We start from the raw sequence: 12,500 nt of genomic DNA on the forward strand, positions 1-12,500 counted from the left end.
CCAGCAGCAAGTATTTATCAGCCTATTAAATGACTCCCTGTCTGTCTACCTCTGGACAAGGCCTCCTCGGGGTACCATACTAATTCTCTAATGGGGTTTCTGCTCTCAGAGCTCAATAGCTTTCAGTCAATTACAGCCTTCCAGTCAATAAGGAGGGAAAGGACCGGAGCTTTTCAGCTGTCACTGAACTGAGTTATTTATTTATTTAGTGTTGTTTCAGTATTAAGAATGGAATATTATCAGTACTGTGGATACTGTAATTTATGTATTAAGTAATGGATTATATAATTAAGTAATTATTGTTCTCTCTCTCTCTCTCTCTTCTCCGCTCTCTCTCTCTCCCTCTCTCTCTCTCTCTCTCTCTCTCTCTCTCCCTCTCTCTCTTCTCCGCTCTCTCTCTCTCTCTCTCTCTCTCTCTCTCTCTCTCTCACATCTCAGGTGTTTTTCCTTGTTCTCTCTCTCTCTCAGTAGCCTGGCACCACTTCACTTCCTGCTCAGAGCAGGGGACCAATCAGAGCAGGGCGACCACTCAGAGCAGGGCGACCAATCAGATCAGAGCAGACCAACGACTGGTCTCCTTCCAGGCTGTAGGAGTAGGAGGCTTCACACACAAGGCAGCTTTTAGCTAACTCCCGCAGCTCAGCTGGGAAATTTTGGCAAGGACGCCGCCCAGCCCTCCCTCCATCCCCTCCATCCCTTCCCCCCCCTCCCCCTTCCCCATCTCCTCTTCCCTTATTCCCCAGGCAGCACGCAGCCTATTGACCTCCCCTCATTCTGCTGCTCCTGGAGGGTTGTCTAGTAAAGCTCAAACAGAAGAGGAGGGAAATGCGTCTGAGCCCCGCGTCTCTCTCTCTGTGTGAGGGAATGAAAACGCCACGAACAATAGATGAAGAGAAGAGGACTGTATTTAGCTTGTTGGTGGAGTGACACGTAGAAACAACAAACCAACAAAAGAAAGAATTTGCAGAGATAGGCCTGATTAAGGACAGTCTCCGTGGCGTGGATGTCATGGTCTTACAGCCTGAGTGTCGTTTTCAATTCCACTTTTTCCTTTTAAGAAATCTGCTTTCAAGATTTGAAGAATCTTTTGACCCCCCCCCACCCCCCCCCCCCCAAAAAAAAGAAGATCTCTCACATAGGCTAGTAGTGCTTGGCTACTGAATAAGAATGTTACTTGGCACTGGAGTTCTCTGATTATCTCGCGTTTGGATAAAAAGCGTCAGCTAAACGGCGTATATTATTATTAAGCTCTTGTTGTTGTTGTTGTTGACGACGTTGACCCTCTGCCTTTTAAGACCCTCTCCTCTGGGCGCTGTGTCTCTGGAGGTAGAGCAGCCATCTAATGATCGCAAGGTCGGCAGATCGGTGGTTCGAACCCCGGGTGGCCACATGTCGAGGTGTCCTTGGGCAAGACACTGAACCCCAAATTGCTCCCAATGAGCGGGCCGGCCGATGCCTTGCATGGTAGCTTGCCGCCATTGGTGTGTGAATGTGTGTGAATGTGTGTGTGAATGGGTGAACGAAAGGCCGTTGTAAGCGCTTTGGAATAAGGCGCTATATAAGGTCAGTCCGGTTTTTTTCTAACTCCTCACTTCACATCACATGACCGCGTCCCGCTGACGGACCGCCAAGTCAAGTGTGTGTTTGACGCGTCGTCCAGCTGTTTGAGAGGCTGCTTTTTCCCAACGCCCCCCCCCCAAGGGCATTGTGGGCCGTTTTTTGTTGTTCAGGGGCTGAGAATAGGCTGTGGGGGTGGGTGGGGGGGGCAGGGTCTGTTGGGAGGTCAGTCAGCTCTCTCTGTTCAACTCAATCAATATGGCTTTGTCTGCAGCAGAGAGAACAGGGATAGCAAGACAGTAAACATCCTATCACTCACCCCTCTCTCTCTCTCCCTCCCTCACTCTCTGGGTCTGTCTCTCTCTCTCCCCCTCTCTCTCTCTCTGGGTCTGTCTCTCTCTCTTTCTCTCTCTCTATCTTTCTTTCTCTCTCTGTCTCTCTGTCTCTCTCTCTTTATTTCTTTCTCTCTCTCTTTCTTTCTCCCTCTTTCTCTCTCTCTCTCTCTTTCTTTCTCTCGCTCTCTTTCTTTCTCTCTCTCCCTCTCTCTCTCTCTCTCTCTCTCTCTCTCTCTCTCTCACTCTCTCTCTCTCTCTTCCCCCCCACAGTGTGCTGTTGTGTCTTTTAATTGAGTTTATTTTAAAATTCCTTCCGATTGAAGAAGGTCTGTTTGCAGGGCAAGATGGCCACATGTGGGGTTATAGTCTCTTGGCATAACCTCATTAACTTTGTTGTAACACACACACACACACACACACACACACACACACACACACACACACACACACACAAACAGCAATGGAAGCAGGGTGGTTTCTGGTGTCAGAACTGATTGTGGGAACTAGAAACTGGACCCATTGTTCCCATCATAGCGACCTAGAGGTCTTTGAAGAGGCTGACACGCAGGCCTGTTGGGTTTGTGTCTGTGTGTCGACTCACCATAATTATAACCACTTAGTTTTTTATTTTTAATAACAGTGTTTTCAACGTGAACGTATTAACTTACTCTATCTTTGACCCAGATGGCTGTTCTACAATGAGCCAGATATACAGTAGATATACAGTATATACAGTATAGGCCTCGCTGTAGGCTCTGGTGATGGAGGTAGCTAGATATAGGCCTCGCTGTAGGCTCTGGTGACGGTGGTAGCTAGATATAGGCCTTGCTGTAGGCTCTGGTGATGGTGGGAGCGGTGTTTTTGATTGACAGGCGGTAGCTTGCTCTACATCTGCAGGCGATGATCGTAGATGTGGCGACTTCTTTTTAGTTTTAGTTTCCGGAGACCCGGGGGCGGGCTCCCCAGCAGCACGGAGCCTGGAGGAGGAGGAGGTTTAACACTAGAACAGCCGTGCCTTTTTACCCCCTCTTTTACAGTGCAAAGCTGCTATTTACACACAAAGACCACTAGTTGGCCACTTGTAAATTAGCCTGCTTCCTACACAGAAAAAGTAGCAAAATAGCTTTATACTAGCTTATCCTGATGTGATTTTGAAAATGTAAGGATACTGGGTGGTAGAACGCACATATCTAGGAAAAGTCATGAAAGGAGGGTCCTGAAATTTGATCGAGTGCAAAGATATAAAATGTTTCTTTACTCACACTCATGGCTGTTCTAGTGTTAATGACAGCTCTTTATTTTAACGTCGGTGGCAAAGCGCTATAAATAGAACACCCCGAGGAGGACAGCAGGACAGAGAGGGATGATGTCGGCCGGCTCGTGTGACATTTCACGGAGGAAAATGAAAAGGCTGCTTCACGTCGTCCTCCAGACAGTCATGCAATTAAGCGTGCGACACGCCACCCAAAAATCGGACTGTCGTCAGCAGTATTTTCGCTTGCGGCATCGCTGGAGAGAGAGAGAGAGAGACAGAGAGAGATAGAGAGAGAGACAGAGAGAGAGACAGAGAGAGAGACAGAGAGAGAGACAGAGAGAGAGAGAGAGAGAGAGAGAGAGCGAGAGAGAGAGAGAGAGAGAGAGAGACAGAGAGAGAGAGAGAGAGGATGAATGTTCCATATTTTTCTGAGACAAATGAGGTTTTAAATGCTGGTTTTCCTGAGGTGATGTTATCCTGCAAGTATTCGGGGGGAGTCTGGAAGTGCAGCTCTGCTTCAGTCCTCCACCTCTCTGTTCTCTCTCTTCTCCACCTCTCTGTTCTCTCTGTTCTCTGTTCTCTCTGTTCTCTCTCTTCTCTCTCTTCTCCAGTCCTCCACCTCAGTCTCTGAATCTGAATGAAACTGTCGTCTGCTCGGACCAGACCCAGACCAGACCCAGACCCAGACCCAGACCCAGACCCAGACCCAGACCCAGACCAGACCCAGACCCAGACCAAACCCAGACCAGACCAGACCCAAACCCAGACCAGACCAAACCCAGACCAGACCAGACCAGACCAGACCCAAACCAGACCAGACCCAGACCAGACCCAGACCCAAACCCAGACCAGACCCAGACCAAACCCAGACCAGACCAGACCAGACCCAAACCCAGACCAGACCCAGACCAAACCCAGACCAGACCAGACCAGACCAGACCCAGACCAGAAAAAAACAAGCTCAAAACACATGTGATCATCTTAGATCCCAGAACTTGAAATGAAACGGAAAAGAAAAATACAAAACCGGACCGGACCGGTCAGGGTGTAGAAAGGCATTGTCATCCTTCTGGCGGGCAGCTCTCTCTCTCTCTCTCTATTGGCCTTTTAACACACAGTGATGTCCTGTGAACTGTGAGACTGGCTTGGTATCGGAAGGGTGTGTGTGTGTGTGTATGTGTGTGTGTGTGTGTGTGTGGGGGGGGGGGGGGGGGGGTTGACATCCCGTGGCTAGGGGGCTGGGGCGCGTCTGGTCCGATACACCCGGTGCCTCGCGGTGCCAGTCCTAGAGGCTGGCCCACACACACACACACACACACACACACACGCACACACGCACACACACACACACACACCGCAGCAACGCGTCCCCGCGTCTGACTGCCTCAATGACTCACCGCCCTGCTTCTTTCTGTCTCTGCAGGGGACATCACCCAGAAGGGCTATGAGAAGAAGAGAGGAAAACTGCTGGCTCCCTACATCCCTCAGATACAAGGTAAGACGCTACACTAATACATCACCACCGCCTGAGGTGACCTAGCCTATATATACACACTATGTACCTGTGTAAGGTGAGATACGTGTTAGCCGCTAGGCTACGCTAATACATCATCACCACCGCCTGAGGTGACCTAGGGTAGATATGTATACACACTACGTATCTGTGTAAGGTGAGATACCTGTTAGCCGCTAGGCTACGCTAATACATCACCACCGCCTGAGGTGACCTAGCCTATTTATATACACACATGTACCTGTGTAAGCTGAGGTACCTGTTAGCCGCTAGGCTACGCTAATACACCATCACCACCGCCTGAGGTGACCTAGGCTATACACTGCGTTCCAAATTATTATGCAAATGATATTTTTCTCAGATTTTCCTAAATAGTCGATGCAAATGACAATCAGTATAATTTTCAAGTCATCAACCGTTAGAGTATAATTCAAATTCTATTGAACAAACCTCCCAATGATAACAGTATTTAAAAAAAAAAAAAAAAACTCAAAATGCACTGTTCCAAATTATTATGCACAACAGAGTTTCAAAACATTTTATAGGTTGTAAAGAACTAAAAGTGGTAATTTGATGAATTTAGGGTTAGGAGGTCATATTAGGAGGTCATATTTACTGAAATCAAAAGCTATTTCAAACAAAAACATCTTAACAGGTCAAGTTACATGTTAACATAGGACCCCTTCTTTGATATCACCTTCACAATTCTTGCATCCATTGAACTTGTGAGTTTTTGGACAGTTTCTGCTTGAATTTCTTTGCAGGATGCCAGAATAGCCTCCCAGAGCTGCTGTTTTGATGTGAACTGCCTCCCACCCTCATATATATTTTGCTTGAGGATGCTCCAAAGGTTCTCAATAGGGTTGAGGTCAGGGGAAGATGGGGGCCACACCATGAGTTTCTCTCCTTTTATGCCTATAGCAGCCAATGACACAGAGGTATTCTTTGCAGCATGACATGGTGCATTGTCATGCATGAAGATGATTTTGCTACGGAAGGCACGGTTCTTCTTTTTGTACCACGGAAGAAAGTGGTCAGTCAGAAACTCTACATACTTTGCCGAGGTCATTTTCACACCTTCAGGGACCTTAAAAGGGCCTACCAGCTCTCTCCCCATGATTCCGGCCCAAAACATGACTCCGCCACCTCCTTGCTGACGTCGCAGCCTTGTTGGGACATGGTGGCCATCCACCAACCATCCACTACTCCATCCATCTGGACCATCCAGGGTTGCACGGCACTCATCAGTAAACAAGACTGTTTGGAAATTAGTATGTATTTCTGAGCCCACTGTCATGCTGCAAAGAATACCTCTGTGTCATTGGCTGCTATAGGCATAAAAGGAGAGAAACTCATGGTGTGGCCCCCATTTTCCCCTGACCTCAACCCTATTGAGAACCTTTGGAGCATCCTCAAGCAAAATATATATGAGGGTGGGAGGCAGTTCACATCAAAACAGCAGCTCTGGGAGGCTATTCTGGCATCCTGCAAAGAAATTCAAGCAGAAACTGTCCAAAAACTCACAAGTTCAATGGATGCAAGAATTGTGAAGGTGATATCAAAGAAGGGGTCCTATGTTAACATGTAACTTGACCTGTTAAGATGTTTTTGTTTGAAATAGCTTTTGATTTCAGTATGACCTCCTAATATGACCTCCTAACCCTAAATTCATCAAATTACCATTTTTAGTTCTTTACAACCTATAAAATGTTTTGAAACTCTGTTGTGCATAATAATTTGGAACAGTGCATTTTGAGTTTTTTATAAAAAAAAAAAAAATACTGTTATCATTGGGAGGTTTGTTCAATAAAATTTGAATTATACTCTAACTGTTGATGACTTGAAAATTATACTGATTGTCATTTGCATCGACTATTTAGGAAAATCTGAGAAAAATATCATTTGCATAATAATTTGGAACGCGGTGTATATATATACACACTATGTACCTGTGTAAGGGGAGATACCTGTTAGCTATAACGCCACAGCGAGGCACCCCTCCCCCCCCCCAGGCTTGTAAATGTGCTGAAACACAGATGCTGCACAAGGTGAGACTCCTGCTAGCTAGCTCGTAGCTTAGCTTAGCTTAGCTTAGCACAACAGCTGTGCTCATCCTCATAGGCTGAAATGAGCTACGCAGAGACAGAGATACTGGCTGAGACACAGACACGGATACAGACAGACACACACACACACTCACACACACAGACAGAGATACTGACACACACACAGACACACACACAGACACAGCACAGGTACAAGGTGAAGCACCTCCTAGCTGACACTGCCAGTCACACACGTCCTTATGGGTTTAAAGTATGCTGCTGATTTGCTGCTGATCTGGTCAGATGCCAAACTACTGCATTTTGTCAACCGGTCATAACTTTTATATGCTATAAAGACCGTCACCGCCACCGTGTCCGATACAGGGTGTCTCTCTGTCTCTGTCTCTCTCTCTGTCTCTGTCTCTGTCTCTCTCTCTGTCCCTCTCTGTCTCTCTCTCTCTCTCTCTCTCTCTCTCTCTCTCTGTCTCTCTCTCTGTCCCTCTCTGTCTCTCTCTCTCCCTCTCTCTCTCTTTCGTTCTCTCTCTCTCTCTGTCTCTCTCTCTGTCTCTCTCTCTCTGTCTCTCTCTCTCTCTGTCTGTCTCTCTCTGTCTCTCTCTCTCTCTCTGTCTCTCTCTTTGTCTCTCTCTCTCTGTCTCTCTCTCTCTCTCTGTCTCTCCCTCTGTCTCTCTCTCTGTCCCTCTCTGTCTGTCTGTGTCTCTCTCTCTCTCTCTGTCTCTCTCTCTCTCTCTCTCTCTCTCTCTCTCTCTCTCTCTCTGTCTCTCTGTCTCTCTCTCAGCCCTTGGAGCAGTTAGGGGTTAAGTGCCTTGCTCAAGGGCACAACGGCACTGGTAGGCACCTTAGATATGAGGCCAGCAACCCCCCAGCCAGTGTGTGTGTGAGTGTGTGTGTCCGTCTGTGTGTGTGTGTGTCTGTGCGTGTGTGTGTGTGTGTGTGAGTGTGAGAGAGAGAGAGTGTCTCCGTGTGTGTGTGTGTGCGTGTGTGTGTGTGTCTGTGTGTCTGTGTACGTCCCTGTGTGGATACGCTATGTGTATTCATGTGGATAGATATTCATCGGTCTACTGTAGGTATTTTTAGCTGCATCCAGCCAGCCAGCCAGCCAGCCAGCCAGCCAGTCAGTCAAGGAGTCGGCCGTGGAGGAATATGTGATGAGGGGGTTTTGCGGCGTGTCCTAGAGAGGAGTCTGTGTCTGCTGGCCTGCCCCTTCATGGTAGTTGGGGTTTGGCCCTCTGTCACACAATGGAGCCTCGCTGGAAACCAACAAACCCAACAGCTCTGCTCAGCTCAGCTCAGCTCAGCTCAGCTCTGGGCTTTTCCACTGGCAGTTCGCGTCAGGCCTGTTATTTAGCTACAGGGGTTATTTTCTCTGAGAGACAGAAGTCTGTCTCTCTCTCCCTGCTCCCTCCTGTCTCTCCCTCCCTCCCTCCCTCCCTCCCTCCCAGTCCTCGTCCGGCTAACGCTCCCTATCAGTCACACATCTGATTCCTCCACCGTTTAACAACCAAGGGAACCTGGGGAACCGTAACCGATAGATACGAGAGACCTGAGGACCCCGTAACCGATAGTTACAGGAGACGGCAGCCGTTGTTGAAAGGGTAAGACAGTTTTCTTCTACGAGACACCGCCGCCGCATTGCCATTTAATGATGACTGTAGAGGGTTGAAACAGGACCCCCCCCCTCTCCTCTGCAGGCCGGCAGGCTCACATGGAGTTTAAGATGGGGGGTGGGGGGGGAGGGGGGGGTCGTGGTGGGGGAGGGGGGGGTCGTGGTGGGGGAGGGGGGGGTCGTGGTGGGGGAGGGGGGGGTAATCGCTACCTTGGCTGTTTTACTGCCTTGTATTTCACAGTTGTCAGCGGCTCATAGACAGACACTACGGTCTCACATGATCTAGGGGAGACGTTAAGAGCGTTGCTGGCGGTAGAATGATGTTAGGTCTTCTTCACCGGTCCTACCTCGCTGTTCCTTAGTGTTCCTTAGTGTTCTCCGGGGGGGAACGGGGGGACGGGTGTGAGTTAAGAGGGAACGTTAGTTTCCAATAACAAAATTGGTCACCACAGTTCTTATCTAATCTGACACAAGGGGAGGGGGGAAAAATGGGCAAATTGTGATTTGATCATTTCACATAAATGATCATCCTTCACCCCCCCACCCACCCACCCACCCCCACCCCAAGCCCAGTGCGTTGCCTTCTGCTGTTACAGCCGCTTTCTGTTTTATGTGGGTTGTTGTTCTAGTTCTAATCCAATGGTGGATGCCGGCGTGCTCTGGACACAACACGCACGCTGTGGAATTAATGACAACATTAGGAATGTGGTCCCAGAGCCAGATTACACTGTGTGGAGTACGCTAGCTGCTAGCCCAGCTTGTTTACAGATATAGATTTTGCGACGGCGGGCTTTCCCCTGTTGTTGATTAGAAACACACACAGACAAGGATCTCTGACAAGCAGGTGCTGCACATTCATTCATCAGCTTCCTGCGAGCGGCGGGACGTTAGCGGGCCAATAGCGGCCTCTGGCGTGACCGAACAGCGGCCCTGATTGGCTTGATCTGGACTGTGGGAAGTCCGTTCTCCCCGGCAACCAGACCCCCACCCCGGCAACCAGACGTGGTTGGGAGCCTGACTGGTTTATAGACCTGTTTGTTTTCTCTGCTGTGACGGTTTAGAATGACACAGGAGGAGCTGGATGCATATCCCCATGTGTATGTCGATGTGTGTATTGATGTGTGTGTGTGTGTGTGTGTGTGTGTGTGTGTGTGTGTGGGGGGGGGGGGTCAGTGTCTTTAGCCACGTGGGAACATGGGTTTGTACTGTACGTTTCCCTGTACCTTAGCGCTGCCTGTGTGTGTTGCTATCTGAGAGTTGCTGACTTGGTGCAGCGCGTTGATCCCCTCTAAGCTGCTGTTGTTGAAGTGAGGCGTTTTAACGAGCCGGGTCGGACCCTGGTGGGTTGGGGGCCGGGTATGCTGTGGTTGTGGGTTTCGTCCCTCAGAACCGACTGGAACCTCGCTAAGTACCACTCAGCCAGTCAGCCAGCCGGGCAAGTCAATCAGTCAGCCAGTCAGTCAGCCAGTCAACCAGTCACTCAGTCATTCAGTCAGTCAGTCAGCCAGTCAGCCAGTCAGCCAGTCAGCCAGTCAGTCAGTCAGTCAGTCAGTCAGTCGTCAGTCGTCAGCCAGTCAGTCAGTCGTCAGCCAGTCAGTCAGTCAGTCAGTCAGCCGGCCGGCCAGCCAGTCCGTCAGCCAGTCAGTCAGTCAGCCAATCAGTCAGTCAGTCAGTCAGTCAGCCAGTCAGCCAGTCAGTCAGTCAGTCAGTCAGTCAGCCAGCCAATCAGTCAGCCAATCAGTCAGTCAGTCATTCAGCCAGCCAATCAGTCAGCCAATCAGTCAGCCAGTCAGTCAGTCAGCCTGTCAGCCAGCCAGTCAGTCAGCCAGTCAGCCAGCCGGGCCAGTTAGTCAGTCAGTCAGTCAGTCAGTCAGTCAGTCAGCCAGCCAGTAGCAGTCAGGAAGTAGAGCCAGCATCTAATGATCGCAAGGTCGGTGGTTCGGCGGTTCGATCCCCGACTGGCCATGTGTCGAGGTGTCCTTGGGCAAGACACTGAACCCCAAATTGCTCCCAACGAGCGGGTCGGCCCCTTGCATGGTAGCTTGGCCGCCGTTGGTGTGTGAATGTGTGTGTGAATGGGTGAATGAGAGGCCGTTGTAAAGCGCTTTGGAATAAGGCGCTATATAAGTGCAGTCCATTTACCATTTACCCTCTCAGCCCCCTCAAAGCTGGTGGTTGTGGGTTTCGTCCCTCAGAACCGACTGGAACCTCGCTAAGTACCACTCAGCCAGTCAGCCAGCCGGGCCAGTCAATCAGTCAGCCAGTCAGTCAGCCAGTCAACCAGTCACTCACTCACTCAGTCAGTCAGCCAGTCAGTCAGCCAGTCAGTCAGTCATCAGCCAGTCAGTCGTCAGCCAGCCAGCCAGTCAGCCAGTCAGTCAGTCAGTCAGCCAGTCAGTCAGTCAGTCAGCCAGCCAGTCAGTCAGCCAGTCAACCAGTCAGCCAGTCAGCCAGTCAGTCAGCCAGTCAGTCAGTCAGCCAGCCAGTCAGTCAGTCAGTCAGCCAGTCAGCCAGTTAGTCAGTCAGTCAGTCAGTCAGTCAGTCGTCAGCCAGCCAGTCAGCCAGTCAGCCAGTCAGTCAGTCAGCCAGTCAGTCAGTCAGTCAGCCAGTCAGCCAGTTAGTCAGTCAATCAGTCAGTCAGTCAGTCAGTCAGTCAGTCAGTCAGCCGGCCGGCCAGCTGGGTCAGTCAGTCAGTCAGCCAATCAGTCAGCCAGTCAGTCAGTTAGCCAGTCAGTTAGCCAGTCAGCCAGCCAATCAGTCAGCCAATCAGTCAGTCAGTCAGTCAGCCAATCAGTCAGTCAGCCAATCAGTCAGTCAGTCAGTCAGTCAGCCAGCCAATCAGTCAGTCAGTCAGCCAGCCAATCAGTCAGCCAATCAGTCAGTCAGTCAGCCAGTCAGTCAGTCAGTCAGCCAGCCGGGCCAGTTAGTCAGTCAGTCAGTCAGTCAGTCAGTCAGTCAGTCAGTCAGTCAGGCAGTCAGTCAGTCAGTCAGCCAGTAGCAGTCAGGAGGTAGAGCCAGCATCTAATGATCGCAAGGTCGGTGTTTCGGCGGTTCGATCCCCGACTGGCCATGTGTCGAGGTGTCCTTGGGCAAGACACTGAACCCCAAATTGCTCCCAACGAGCGGGTCGGCGCCTTGCATGGTAGCTTGGCCGCCGTTGGTGTGTGAATGTGTGTGTGAATGGGTGAATGAGAGGCCGTTGTAAAGCGCTTTGGAATAAGGCGCTATATAAGTGCAGTCCATTTACCATTTACCCTCTCAGCCCCCTCAAAGCTGGTGGTTATGGGTTTCGTCCCTCAGAACCGACTGGAACCTCGCTAAGTACCACTCAGCCAGTCAGCCAGCCGGGCCAGTCAATCAGTCAGCCAGTCAGTCAGCCAGTCAACCAGTCACTCACTCACTCAGTCAGCCAGTCAGCCAGTCAGCCAGCCAGTCAGTCAGTCAGTCAGTCAGTCAGTCGTCAGCCAGCCAGTCAGTCAGCCAGCCGGGCCAGCCAGTCAGTCAGTCAGCCAGTCAGTCAGTCAGCCAGTCAGCCAGTCAGTCAGTCAGCCAGTTAGTCAGTCAGTCAGTCGTCAGTCAGCCTGTCAGCCAGCCAGTCAGTCAGTCAGTCAGTCAGCCAGCCGGGCCAGTCAGTCAGCCAGTCAGCCAGCCAGGTCAGTCAGTCAGTCAGCCAGTCAGTCAGTCAGCCAGTCAGTCAGTCAGCCAGTCAGTCAGCCAGTCAGCCAGTCAGCCAGCCAGTCAGTCAGTCAGTCAGTCAGTCGTCAGCCAGCCAGTCAGCCAGTCAGCCAGTCAGTCAGTCAGCCAGTCAGCCAGTTAGTCAGTCAGTCAGCCAGCCGGGCCAGTCAGTCAGCCAGTCAGCCAGTCGGGTCAGTCAGTCAGTCAGTCAGTCAGTCAGTCAGTCAGGAGGTCAGTCAGTCAGTCAGCCAGTAGCAGTCACGAGGTAGAGCCAGCATCTAATGATCGCAAGGTCGGTGGTTCGGCGGTTCGATCCCCGACTGGCCATGTGTCGAGGTGTCCTTGGGCAAGACACTGAACCCCAAATTGCTCCCAACGAGCGGGTCGGCGCCTTGCATGGTAGCTTGGCCGCCGTTGGTGTGTGAATGTGTGTGTGAATGGGTGAATGAGAGGCCGTTGTAAAGCGCTTTGGAATAAGGTGCTATATAAGTGCAGT

At 50.6% G+C, this 12,500-nt stretch overlaps 1 protein-coding gene across 5 annotated transcripts in view; it reads left to right on the forward strand.

Moving 5' to 3' along the window:
* Positions 1–12,500, forward strand: part of dip2a (disco-interacting protein 2 homolog A) — a gene marked incomplete at its 5' end in the record, with an annotated part of 83,298 nt that overhangs the window by 18,324 nt on the left and 52,474 nt on the right. For all 5 annotated transcript variants that reach the window (XM_080537195.1, XM_080537192.1, XM_080537191.1 and 2 more), the window contains one exon: positions 4,571–4,642. In XM_080537195.1, the coding sequence (XP_080393321.1) occupies positions 4,571–4,642 (72 nt within the window). The remainder of the gene's footprint in view (positions 1–4,570; positions 4,643–12,500) is intronic.

The sequence above is a fragment of the Nansenia antarctica genome (assembly GCF_963989245.1).
Source record: "Nansenia antarctica genome assembly, chromosome: 7".
Lineage (NCBI taxonomy): Eukaryota > Metazoa > Chordata > Actinopteri > Argentiniformes > Microstomatidae > Nansenia > Nansenia antarctica.